Genomic DNA, 13,004 nt, shown 5'->3' with positions numbered 1-13,004 from the left:
TATATATATATATATATGAAAGGATGTGTTTGTTGCAGTACTTTCCTTCCTACTAAGAGGCTTTTAAAGTGTTACTGAGCTGAAAGAAAGCGATAGTCACATGTGAATGAGCAAATAGGGGATGCTTTCCATATGGGTAACTGTCTGCACCTTGGATGCACACCAACAACAATTGATGCGATAGCACGGGAAGCGCTCAAGTCTGTTTTCAAGGGTGACTGATGTTGGTTCCGCTTAATTCTGTTCTCGTGTCTTCCACTTCTGCAGACCAGCTGTTGAGTTTGGCAGCATCTGTGGGGGTGTCCTTGGTCCAGCACAAGCCAGGTTTTGGGCCTCTTAGAACTTCTTTGTTCATCAGCCAGATGATTTATACTAACAGGAGAAAGAAAACAGTACTTAATGGAAGTCTTCCTTCAAATGATCTTACATTTCTTTGAACAAAAAGAAGTTAGGTTTTACTACAAATGCAACATGCTCACTAGTTGCTAAACAGTGTTTTAAAACAAGGTATTTCGTTAAATATCTTTATATTTTATCTTTTATCTGTCTGTTCCTCTTGACAGCAGATACAGTAGCCTGGGTGAAACCTCTTGTGGTGGCTAAGGAGAAGGGGCACAGCTAAGGTTGAAGGGAAAATAAATAAACACAGCTGTGTTAAAGGTTCCTTTAGAACACGGCATGACAGAAGCTACAACAGTAATCCCAAAATGCCTTACTTTTTAGTCAAGCAGCTTTTTCTCAGTTTCCTGTTGTATTTTCCTAATACCAGATAAAGAAAATTTCTTGACTAGAATGTGTTTGCCAAAGGTGAGCTATGGATATAGTTGTAGCTTCACCAGTAGAGGTAGGATGCTTCCTTGCCCCTCTCCTGGTCTTTTTCATGTTAAATTATTACAAAGACTGGGAGTAAAAAGAAACCCTATCACACCTCAGGTGGGTTAACTGATCCGTCCATGGATCTGCTCTTCTTACTAGAGAAAAGAATAGCCTGAGATCTAGGCTCCTTCAACTGTGTGTGTCCTCCCTCCATCCTCTGTGGCTGTGTGAGCAGGCAGAGTGATCTGAGGTCTCTGGGGGATCCTATTTGGCCCATGTGCTCCCTACCTCCCATCTAGTGGCGCTGAAAACCAGTGGGGTAGAGTGTGACCCCAGTTCAGCCTGGGGCTGCTTCTACCCCCGAGATGTAAATAATGAGCCCAGCCAAAAGTACTATGCAGCCAATGGTCAGTCTCAGCTGCCCTTGGAGATTTACTGCTACCAACTCATAGCCCACATGCATAAACAAAGCTCAGATAGAGGTGAAAGGGCCTGCAGCTCTCCCAGTTGATACAACAGCTGCCAAGAAATCTCTGAGGCTGTGGTTCTCAGGCATGCAAAGGACTATGCTGCCCATTTCTATTTTCTTTGCTCTCCAACTCCTCCCTTCCACCCCAAACAAAAATAGCAATTATTGGAGATTTCTCATAAAGGCTTCAACTGAGACTGCTCCTGTTCCCATTTGGGCTGGTGGAAAGTTCCATGTGTTGCTGTGCAGATATTGCCACGTTTTCATTGACTTGAATCCAGTAGAGCTAAAAGGAAACATCTGTGGAGCAGGATAGCTCAGTGTTTGTCCCAGAAATTAAGTGCTTCTGCTGGGAGTGTCGAGAGGCTGAAAGTTGTAGGCTAGAGACTGGGAGTCTGGGGAGTCCTGCTAGGCTTCTGCTTGTGTTACCCAAAAAGCACTGAGCTGCAGTTTACCTCGTTGTTAGCCTGTTCTTGTATTTTCCCCTACCTCCCCTATGTATCCCAGCCTAAAGGCCTGTTTGATAGGGACAGGTCCCCGAGGGCCAGGCTTTAATGGACCTAAGTCAATTTGATAGCCATAACCCCACAGAAATGCCTCTTATACTACTCAGGCCCATGGGCCACAATGTGGTTCAGAAATGGCTGTTATCAGCAACAGATTGCAGAGAGCAAGGTTTAGATTTGGGGTGTGAAGCCAAGAGCTGGACTCTGTAATCCGTATGGGTGCCTTCCATCTGAGGATATGCTGTGATTCTGTGACCTGACCTCAGCCACAGTGCCCTGGTTTCCCAGCCATCAGCATTTCCCACGAGTTTCATGGACTTGCAAATAGGAAATGGACAAACTGAAAGCTGGGTGCTTTTGCGCCCTTCTCTCTATAGGGAGTGTGGTGCTTTTGCTTTTCCTTTAATTAGCTGCATTCCTAGCTATCCCATAACATGCATTTTTGCCATTCCTGCAAAGCAACACTTGACTATTTGATGTGCTGCTGTTAATGACTCCCCAGCGATAGTTCCAACCTCAGTTTTACCCTCTAATAAGGCTAAGGTTTTCTTACAAGCTCTATAAACATCTCTGTTGTCATCCTGCTGATTAAGATCAGCAATACGGGCACCCTGGGGTTCTTGAATCATGTCACTTGGAGCTCAGATTTGATCTCCTGGTTTAGACAGGAACAATTAGAGCTGCTGAGGCCCCTTTGCTAATACTATGCTAATACCCTCTAATTCAGCATCTGCAGCTATATGGAAGCAAACCAGTTGCTCAGTGATGGGGAAGACACTCAACCACCCTGTAAGATGGCAGAATGGCTGTCTGCTTACCAGTCCCAAAATGCTGACTTTTACTTTGGCAATGTCTTCACTTTGGCTGATGGTGAGACAGATGATTTCTCAGTCTGCTCAGCAAACCTACACAATTGGGAATTTCCCCAGAGATTTAACGTTCAATTCAGACACGTGGCTACAGTTTTCCTTTGTCTGGTCAGACTTCAGGCTATGAATGATTGGCAGAAAGAAAAGCAGTGAAGACGGGTGGGTCTCCCCCTCGCCCAATGGAGTCTATGTGCTCTGAGCAGAAGAGGGGCTGAGTCCTACACCAAAGGAAATGGGAAGATGCTGAGCAGCTCCTGGCACTTGAACTCAAGTGGTTTAATTGGGTTCAGTTTAAGGCCTGGGAATCTCCTTTAGCACAGATCTTTCTGAACTGTTGGCCCCTAGAATGTACAGGGTATGGAAAAGCTCCCTCCTTAGGCTCAAGGCCAGTTTCCAAGTGCTGGTACTGGAGAGAACGTTTTGGCAAAGTGCTGACTCCTTCATTTTCCCCATCATTGTCCTTAGGAAAACCACCCTTTCCTGAAGTATTATCGTGTTCCTTCTCTTGAAACAATGATCCATAGATTCAGCTCTTTCCATTTTAACCTGTTCCGATGTTGTTTATGCTGGCGGAAATCAGGACCGATGCCAACACAAGTTCACAAGGTAGCTAACACCAGAGATTTTCCTCTGCTCTCCCACATCCTCAGAATACATTTTTACCACTCACCATTTTCTCTCTTCTGTTCCTTCCTGAAGCTGTTGCATGGCCCATGTGTGAAGATGCTTTCAAATCTCTGCTGTGCAGGACAGTTCCCAGAGGAGAGGGGTTGCAGCCATTCTGTGCTCCCACTGCCCTGTGAGGAGCGAGTATGGCTTGGCAATGCTGCAGCCTGCCTTTGGGCTGGTAGCATTGACTTCAGCAGCCAGGGCCAGTGATTGCCTATCTCGATAATAACCGTGTGAAAGCTGTTATCTAGTCCACCCCTCTACTTTCCAGCCATTGTGTGGTGGCACTCGTGCATTACTTGACTTGGCAATGCCCACTCTTTTCCTCTGAGCTGGATCAAAATCACCTCTGATCTCGCTGCCCATTTCCTTGCCCAGCCGGGCACGTAATCACAGGTCTGCATCATTGCCAGGAGCATCCAGCTTCCTTCCATGGGCTCCTGCCAGCCACTGTTTTGCTGGCTGAACCCTCTCCAAATACAGCATCTCAACCTACTTACTGGGTTTCCCAGAGCCACGTAAGCCTCCACAGTCTTTGGGCAGACTTCCTAAGCACACTCTCTTCTGCTCTGTCCTTTTACCTCAAACCAGTCTCCTTACAGCTAACAGGAGCTGTTGTCTGTCTGACCACAGACCCATCTTGAAACAAGAGAGTAAAATACTTTTACTGGAAAGTTGAAATCTGAATTTCAGGTTATATATATAAATAATACAAGCAATAATATTGATTTCTTGGTGTCTTCTTGCATTCCTCCCTCTGGTTAGCCCTTCTGTGAGTTACCTACTGCTCCCTTCTACCCATCCCACTCCTCATTATCTGTGCTTAATGAGGCTCCCAGCTGTGGCTCTCCTTGCTGCTTCACATTCAGCTTCCAGCCTTGAAGGGGAAAGATTCCAGGAGCTGAAACCTCATCGTCTTCCAGTTATATCAGTTCATGTAATGAAGAGGATTACCTCTACCCACCTCTATTACATAACATATGCGATTCACCCCCATCTCAGAAGTGCTCTATCTGGCTGAGGTGCCAGCACACAAAAGGCCGCCGATGTTATTTAATGGGAGTCTCAGGCCTCAGCAGAAGAGCTGCTGAGCCTACAAGAAAATGAAAGGTGACATTTGGCGTTTGTGGCAGGTGGAAGAAGTCCCACCCCAGGTAAAAACCTGGTTCCTGCTGGCTGCTGCAGGAGGGACCTGTTTGCTGCAAACCACATGTTGAGATGGTGCTGGCCAAAAGCCTTTTTCTTTGGGAAGCACAGCCATCCAAATTCTGTGGGCAGGAATCAGGTGTTGTGTTTCACAGAGAGTGTTTCAATTTTTACCCTGTGTGGCACAACATGAATCGGAGAGATGACAGGAGAGCAAATCTGCAGCCAAGGAAAACCAGGAGGTGCTGAGCTAACCAAAAGCCTTTTTGGATGGGGAGATGCTGCTCGAGTGTCAAGGGAAGGGAACACACGTGGGTGTGAAGATCTTTGGCACCTCTGAGGCTCCATCCTCCTTTGGGAGAGGCCAAAAAGGAGGGTGATAAATCCCCTCAAATATTTGCTCTCTTGCTTGAGTCTGAGTGGGATTGTGTATATGTGTTTGCGGTAATGGAGTGAAGATCAAACCCATTTCCTTGGCTTTGAAGTTTGGACTGCTGCTGAGCCCTGTTCAGGTAGGAGCGAGGGCTTTGCCTGCTCAGCACAGGAGCTGGGCAGTGTGACACAGCTGCAGCCAAACAAAATCAACAGCAGGTCTTTTTCCACACATACCCCTTTTTATCTCAGATCATTTATGCTCGTGCAACTCTAGTGGTTCCCAGTGTGCTGGGCAGCATCTTGCTTTTGTTTCTTCTCAGATCAGACTTCAGTTAATGATAGCTGTGCAAAGCACTTTGTCCTTCTTCTCTCCATAGGTGAATTCATTCCACTTGCTGGGAGATTCCCGTTCCTTCCACAGGAAGGACTCACCCCCTGTGATGCAGCTCCAGAGCATCTGCAGCTCCCCAAAAACACAGCAGTGATTTGGGCTTAGGCCACAGAGCTGCCGTGAAGTCACCATGAGACTCTGTGAGGGCAAAACATCTTTGTGGCACACGTTCCCAACACCTCAAGACATACTTACCCTATTTCACCGCTCAGGGCAATTTATAAGCCTTAAGGTTCCCCATGCTGAGCAGACCCAGATTCTGTGAGTGGCCATGGGGAAGATGCCTGAGTGCTCAACTTGCTTCCAGAGCAGCTTTCCCCTTGTTGGCAAGGGAGTCAATACTGAGCATGAACACCCAGAGCTGTCCCCAGCCCCATGGGCACAAGGAGAAGCAGTGGAAAACACCCACAAGGGCACTGCCCAAGGCCAGAACCTCCCTGTCCTGCACCATTGCCAGCCTCTGCCACCTGGCTTGGCATGCAGGGAAAGCTGGGTTGGTTTAACCCCAAGGAGAACAAGCACTGATGCCACAGATTCTGAGTTAAATGAAGGGAGAAAAGTTGGGGGTTTTGTGTGCCACTGTCATCACTGAAACTTGAGATCAATCTCCTGGCGCTGTGCTGAGAGTCATAGGGAATCGTTCCAACTCCATTCCCAACCATTCCCTTAGGTTCAGCTGAATTGCCTCTCATTAGGCTCGTGGGGTTTTGTGTGTGTGTGGTTTTTTTTTATTACTTTTTAACAAAAACAAGCGACGAAAGCTGGCTGGGCTGCTCTCAGCATTGGCTGGAGCCGCTTGGGCCCTCCCTGCGGCCGCTGGAAGCTGTGAGCATCCCGGGGCCAGCTCCTTGGCCAGACGCTGCTGATTAAAGCCGGAGTGTTGGGCCGAGCACAGTCAGTCCTGCTCAGCTCAGTGCTCGCTATGGCACTGCGGGGAGCCTGCCTGCTGCTCTGTCTCATCTCCCTTGCACACGTCTCAGTCCAGCAGAATGGCAAGGGCAGGCAGAAGCCGGCTGCCTCCAAGAAAGGTAAGGGCTGAACCTGAGGGATCCTGCATGGCGTGGGGGGCAATCGGCAGAATTAGGGGTGCTCTCATGGAGCTTTTACCTTTTAAAAACTGAAGGAAGTCTCTTTTACTTCTAGCGCCTGTAGGGATGCTTTCGTAACTTAGAAAGGATAGAGAAGTGGCTTGGGCAGGTTGCTGCACTGAGTGCATGCAGTGGTACAGCCTGAGGGTCAGAGGGCACCGTGTTTTCTGTGTCCTCCCAAAGGCTCTCTGCAAACTTCCCCTTCTGCTACAATCTCCCTTCCTCCGGACTCTACCTCTGCTCATTCATGTTCCAGAAGTTAAGTGGCAGCTGTGGCAGAGCAGAACATCACCTGTTACAAACAGCATGGCTCATCGTTTTCAAGTGCTTCCCTCCTCATACCTCCGCTCCACAGCCCAGAGCAGACACCCAGAGTACAGAACGAGCAGTGAGCTGCTTCGAAGGCACTTTGCTCTTTGGAGCAAACGAGAGTGGGAAGGAAGCATCCCAGGAATTTGCTTGGCCGAGCTCTCCCAGCAGCTATTTTTGTCAGATCCCATCCTTGAGAAACTTTGTCATTTTCTCCCAGCGGATCTCTCTATGAAATCGGTTCAGATCCGCTTAGTCCACAGCAGAGGTTTCTGCCTGTGTCGTATAGCAAAAACACCACCTTAGACTGATGCAGGGTGTTTATATGCATTGCACTTCTAGGATGTAGCAGGAGGGAATCTCATTTCTTAAGGAGAGCTTATCTTTTTCTCTCTCTGACTCATCTCCTGGGGCTTCTCTTCATCCCTTGCCACCTCCAAGGCCACTCATGCTAAGGATGGGATGGCACCCTCCTGTCCCCCATCCTTGCTCCTGTCCCATTTGGTGGCCAATTGGAGGGAGTGAAGGCCACAGCAACTCCCTCCCAGTCCCTCTGCCCTTCACTGGGGTGATTTGAACAGGGCAAAGTCATGGGAGAGTTGGGGCATTTTGTTGGGTTTGTATTTCTTAATCTGTGCGGCCAAGCCACAAACAGAGGAAAAGAAATCTATGCTTTGAGCCAAGCCTTTTCAGCTCTTTTTTTCTCTTTTCTTTGCTCTATTTCTTTTCTTTCTTCATGATGTAATTATTGCTTACATTTGGATCTCCTTCAGAGCAAAAGCGATGCAGTTTCACTAAGGAAAAAAAACACAACCAACCCAAAACTACCATTTCAAAAACGCTGAAATAACACATTCACTTTGCCTGTTGTTTTATTCCCCTCTCAAATTGCTCCCGGTAATTGCTCCAGCTGCAGCACTCCAACAAATCCTCTCTGAACACTGGTGGGGTGGGGGTGGCAGGGTTTTCTTGTGGGGTGGCCACAGCTGCAGGGTTGATGCCACTGGGAGAGGGTCCAGGCTGGGGACTCCTGGCATTGGGGGCTTCCCCTGTTTACAGCCAGGCAGAGTCCATGGGGGCACGGAGGGAGCACATCTGTGTAGCTCCTACACATATTTTTAAGGTATTTGGAGTCCAGATGCAGATACTTGCAAATCAGCATCTAGAGACTGATAATGGGCACTGCTTCTGACTCTGACCCAATTCCCTTGTGATCTTGGAGCCTCAGTGTCAGTAAGGAAGAGACCTCAGAAAGTGCCTGCAGACATTTCCAGCAACACAAACCCCATGCAGAGGTTCCCTGTCCCCTCCTGTGCTCCAGGAACATGCTGGGCTGAGGCACAGCTTATGCAACATGCCATTGCAACAAGTAAAATCAGCCCTGAGCCGTCATTTGCAGCCTCAAACACATTGCTTGTGAAATTTTCTTAACCAGAGCATCAAGAACCCAGATCTTTCTGCAGTTCCCTTCTCTTCTTGTCCCTGTCCTCAGCCTTCCTGCTCAGGGGTGGCCACCCCAGGGCTCACTCTGGCTCCCAGGTACATCACTGGTACACTGCTGGCTTCAGCAGACCCAAAGCCAACAGCAACAGTAGTAGCAGACAGGTAGTAGTTTACAGAGATAAGCCTTCAGGAAATAAGGGTGCACAGACAAATACTACTCTTGCTCCCAAATGGAGCAACATATGGAGCTGCCCTGGCAAGACTCACTGAGAGTGCCTCACCACGGCCTTTGGATGTTACTTAAACCTGAGCGACATTTATTCTGCTAGAAAAGAGGCTTTTCTAGCTGCGTTTTCTAACTGTGCTAATTAGCCTTTTCCCACAAAGTATTTTCATCAAGGCGCCAAAATAATAGCCAGAGCCTGAATTGCAACTGAATCCATTAAAGTTAATTGAGCAAGGAGCAAAGCAGCTTAAGGCTCTTCTGGTTTGCCTGTGCTTTCGTGTTCATGACACATGTAATCTTCAGGTTGTTGGTTTTGGTGAGCGCCCAAGTTCCTTCCCCTCTTGCCTCATTTGACAGCACAGCTCCCCAGCTCCTTGACCCCAAAGAAAGCCTCTCTTGCCACTTTGTGGGTGAACTGAGAAGTGGTAAGAGTTCAGCAGTTGGTGGTTAACAAGTGAGGAGAGCAATGCCCCAAAACCCAGCCTGAGGGACTTGGGCTGATGGTGCAATCAGGCTAGTCTGATAGATGTACTAGGGTACAGACATTGGGAATAGGATTCATACTGTGGGAATCTTTTTTGTCTTTCTCTTTGGGCAGGGAATTGGGGACTCTCGATGATAGGAACAGTTCCAGCTGCCTCCTTTGGGGCTGTGGTGTATGTTTATGCTCTCTCTGGATTTCTCCAACAGATGGTGTGAGCCTCAAAATGATTGAAGACCTGAAGGCCATGATTGACAACATCTCTCAGGAGGTTGCTCTACTGAAGGAGAAGCAAGCACTTCAGACAGGTAAAGGACGCCTTGAAGAAGGCATAGCTTTTGCTTAGAGAGAGGAGGTGCTTTTAAAGCAGTTACCATTGTTCCACATGATGCTGACAAGGGGATACCCAAGCATGCCATGATGATGTATCCATCACATGGAGCGAACAAGGGGATCAAAGCAAAGCGTGGTCTCTCTGCAGTTTCTCTGGGCACAGGAAAAGCCTCAAGCAGTTAATGACAAGCATTGTGCAGCATATGGCCCCCTTCTTTATGCCTTAGAGCTTCCCATTTGCAAAGCTATTGATATTCCTATGACACTAAGCCAGATGTTCATTTTCCGTCAGGAATCAGCAAGACAGGCGATAGATTATCTCAACTTCAGTCAAATGAGCTTTATTCTTTGCCTCAGGCTTTCATCCGAAGCCTGGGGAGCTGCTTACCTAATCCCTTACCTGCCTTGTTGTCTCTCTGTTCTATTCACGTGGCAACCTCTCAGTCTGCCTGAAAGGCACCAAAATTCACCTGAAGTGCTTCCTGGCGTTCTCTGAGAGCAAGACATATCACGAAGCCAGCGAGCACTGCATCTCGCAGGGAGGCACACTGGGCACGCCGCAGGGTGGAGAGGAGAACGACGCGCTTTACGACTACATGCGCAAGAGCATCGGGAACGAGGCAGAGATCTGGCTGGGCCTCAATGACATGGCAGCTGAGGGCAAGTGGGTTGACATGACGGGTGGCCCCATCCGCTACAAGAACTGGGAGACCGAGATCACCACCCAGCCCGATGGCGGCAAGCTGGAAAACTGCGCAGCCTTGTCAGGGGTGGCGGTGGGCAAATGGTTTGACAAGCGGTGCAAGGAGCAGCTGCCCTACGTCTGCCAGTTCATGATCGTGTAGCGGGGTTCTGCAGAGCTATAGGATGGCTATGTGCACACCCACACACCCACATGCACCTCCACGTAGCGCTGTGACTGGGGCAGCCCCATGGCCTGGTATCAGGTCAGAGCTGCGCTGCCTTTCACTCGGCTGCATCCAGCCCCATTTGCATCCCTCTCCCTATGGCATGATGTATAGATATATTTTTGTACACGGGGAACTGATTAGGTGGTTTCGATGAAGACCTGGTGCAACAGCCCAGCCTCATCAACAGCCATGTGGGCTGCCTGGGCTGTTACTCTGCAGCCTCCACCGCCACCTTTCTGAATCTTGCTGGGACACCGGCAATGCCAGTCTGTGCCTTCTCCTCCGGCCTCGCTCCCCTGCAGGCCCTGGCACAGGGATCGGGATCCTGTCTCAGAGAGCAAAGCGTGTTATTTCTGCTTTGTGCTCAGAACTGTTGGCCTTGTACCCAAGCACTGTTGGAACTGTTGGCCTAGTATCAAGGGGCTGTCGTGCTGAGAGGAAAGGTGTCTTTCCCACATGCATTCCTCCTTTTTTTTTGATCCTTTTCTCATCAGTCAGAAGGAAGTACCTCACTTATCTCAGTGAGGGAGATAGTCCCAGCATCAGATCTTTCAAAATTCCTGCCATAAGTTTTATTTATCCTCCTGCACCATGCAGGAAGCAATGATTACTTGCAGCAATATATAAAATATATTCTTGGGAGCAGAAGATGAAGGCATTAGGTAAACAAAAACCCTGCAATGCTAGCTGGTAATAAGCTGCCCTGTAGAAGACAACTAGCTATCAAAGACAAACCCCAACAAGGAGGAAGTTCTTTAGGGCCTATATTAGCAATGAATTACTCCAGTCTTTGTTGGTCAAGGCCCAGTCCTCTGCAAACACAAACGTGCTGAATACCACGTGCTAGTCAAACTGAAGACCTGACCTTGGTAAATTTCTGCTGAGAAAAGGGTTGAAAAAACTGAAATATAAATTGGAATGATGGGAAGGCAATCAGCCTTGCCAACTCTGATTTGCTGACTGCTGGCCAAAGCACACCTGAGGCTCTTTGACACCCAGTGCTTGGTGCTGGCCCAGTTCTTTGGGTTACACATCCCTAGCAAGGCCAGGCAGAGGGCAGCCTGACAGGAATCGTATGTTCATGGGGAGCCCTCAGGAGAAGTGTTTCCATTTGCTGCTTTGCCTAAAACCAGCATGGTGGTGGGGATCCAGAATGTCATGTGGGAGAGCCAAGCTGGAGGGGTCAAAACACACACACACACACAGTGCATACTTCCCAGGCTGTCATTATTGCCAAACTTTCTGCTGTTCAGATGAATACGAAATAAATATATATTTAGCTTGCTGAAGGAATGGAGTTGAGTCATTGTGGTCGAACTGCTTCATTCTCCTTTCTCTTCAGAACAGCTCCAAAGACCTGTCTGAGGGTAGGGGACATGGGAGGCAGAGGGCAAAAGCAGGAAGCAAGAGTCCACTGTTCCGTGACCTCATTTGTAGGATTGTCCCTCCTCTGTCATCCCAGTCAGAGGCAGGGAATCCTTTTACAGGAAAATAACATTTCCTCCCTCCTCTTGAAGCTGGGAATTTTTAGTGGAAAACAGGAGTCAGACCAGAAGGGTCCTTCCCTTGCCCAAGCCTGGCAGCAGTGGCAGTGCTGGGGAGGTGGCCCTTCCCCACCTGCCTACCTACTCCGTACCCAGCAGAGCTGTGGCAGCACTAAGCATCTCCCCCCCCCCCCCCCTCCACTGATATGGTGAGATTTTCTCCCTCCTCCTCTTTCCCTTCAGTGTCTCTCAAAGACCACACAGAGCTGTGGAAGGCAGAGCTTGCCAGCAGGCCAAGGCAGCATCCTATGAGCCAGCTCATCTCCATGCATACTCTCTGGGTCCCTAGGCAGATGATCTCTCCATTTCTGATATGTATGAAGGCAAAGTAGCAAAGCCCAAAGCTTTGCTGGCTTTGATCTTGATTGCTCCTAAACTGCAAGGTCTTAAAATGCAAATACGCAGTCAGAGAAATAAAGAGAAGCCTTCTGTAGCAGCCCAGGAACAAGGCAGAGTGTGAAAGCCACAGGTCCTGGCAATGCTGGGCTTTGGGGAAGTTGCAGGTGCACAGAGTGCTCTGCTCTTTCTGAGAAGAAATTCTTCCTAATATCCAACCAGAACCTCCCCTGGCGCAGCTTGAGGCCATCCCCTCATGCCCTATCGCTTTTACATGGGAGAAGAATCTGACCCCACCTTGCCACAACCTCCTTTCAGGCAGTTGAAGGGTGCAATAAGGTCTCCCCCACATCTCCTCCAACTTCTCCACTTGCATGTGCACCAACTGGTACAGAACACACACAAGGAAACTGGCTCCTGTACTTCGTTCTATAATATGTCAGAACAGAAAGCCAAACACTCAAGTATGTCTTAAAACAGCCATCTTTTAGGAAATGGTCCAGAAATAGCATCCATTAAAAACATGGTGAAACAACTGTCTCACTTGAAAAATGAGGACTTGGAAGGAGCTATGTGGGTGGGGTGCCATGTACCAACAGTGGCTGACTGACAGCTTTCTACACAGCCTAGGAACTGTATGTGCTTTCAAGAAGGCAGAGCAACAGCAACAGCACAGGTCACAGAAGACTGATTGCCCACAGGTGGTTGTGGAAAACATCAGCATAGAAACCCATCATTTCCTTCCAAGCTGAAGCTGTACCTGATCCTTCAACTCATGTTAGTGCCATGAGAACCTACCGAGAATGCACAGGAGTTTGATTTGCCATTAATTTGCTTCTTTTTAAATGAAAAATAAAACAACAAACCAACAAACAATACAAAAAGTTTTAAATAAAAAGTGTCTGCAACGATGAACTTGAAGCAGGTGTCATCCAGGATGGGTCGCTTTCCTGCACTATAATTTCTCTGTTCCAAAGGGAATCAAGTAATCCACAAATGTGCTTAAAATAGAGCAATTATTGGGTGTTTCGATATATCAGGATTATTAAAACCTCATGGCAAACAGTGGTACTTCTACATACATTCATAGAG

At 48.3% G+C, this 13,004-nt stretch overlaps 1 protein-coding gene across 1 annotated transcript; it reads left to right on the top strand.

Annotated features, from left to right (window-relative positions):
- The first annotated feature begins 70 nt into the window (after nt 1-70).
- On the top strand, nt 71-11,325 carry CLEC3B (C-type lectin domain family 3 member B). The gene is made up of 3 exons (XM_015854149.2): nt 71-6,269; nt 8,998-9,096; nt 9,566-11,325. The coding sequence occupies exons 1-3, from the start codon at nt 6,164-6,166 to the stop codon at nt 9,964-9,966; spliced, it is 606 nt and encodes a 201-aa protein (XP_015709635.1). The 5' UTR covers nt 71-6,163; the 3' UTR covers nt 9,967-11,325.
- Nucleotides 11,326-13,004: the final 1,679 nt, after the last annotated feature.

The sequence above is a fragment of the Coturnix japonica genome, chromosome 2 (assembly GCF_001577835.2).
Source record: "Coturnix japonica isolate 7356 chromosome 2, Coturnix japonica 2.1, whole genome shotgun sequence".
Classification (NCBI taxonomy): domain Eukaryota; kingdom Metazoa; phylum Chordata; class Aves; order Galliformes; family Phasianidae; genus Coturnix; species Coturnix japonica.
The sequence above is the reverse complement of the archived record's forward strand: the minus strand, read 5'-3'. Positions and strand labels throughout refer to the sequence as shown.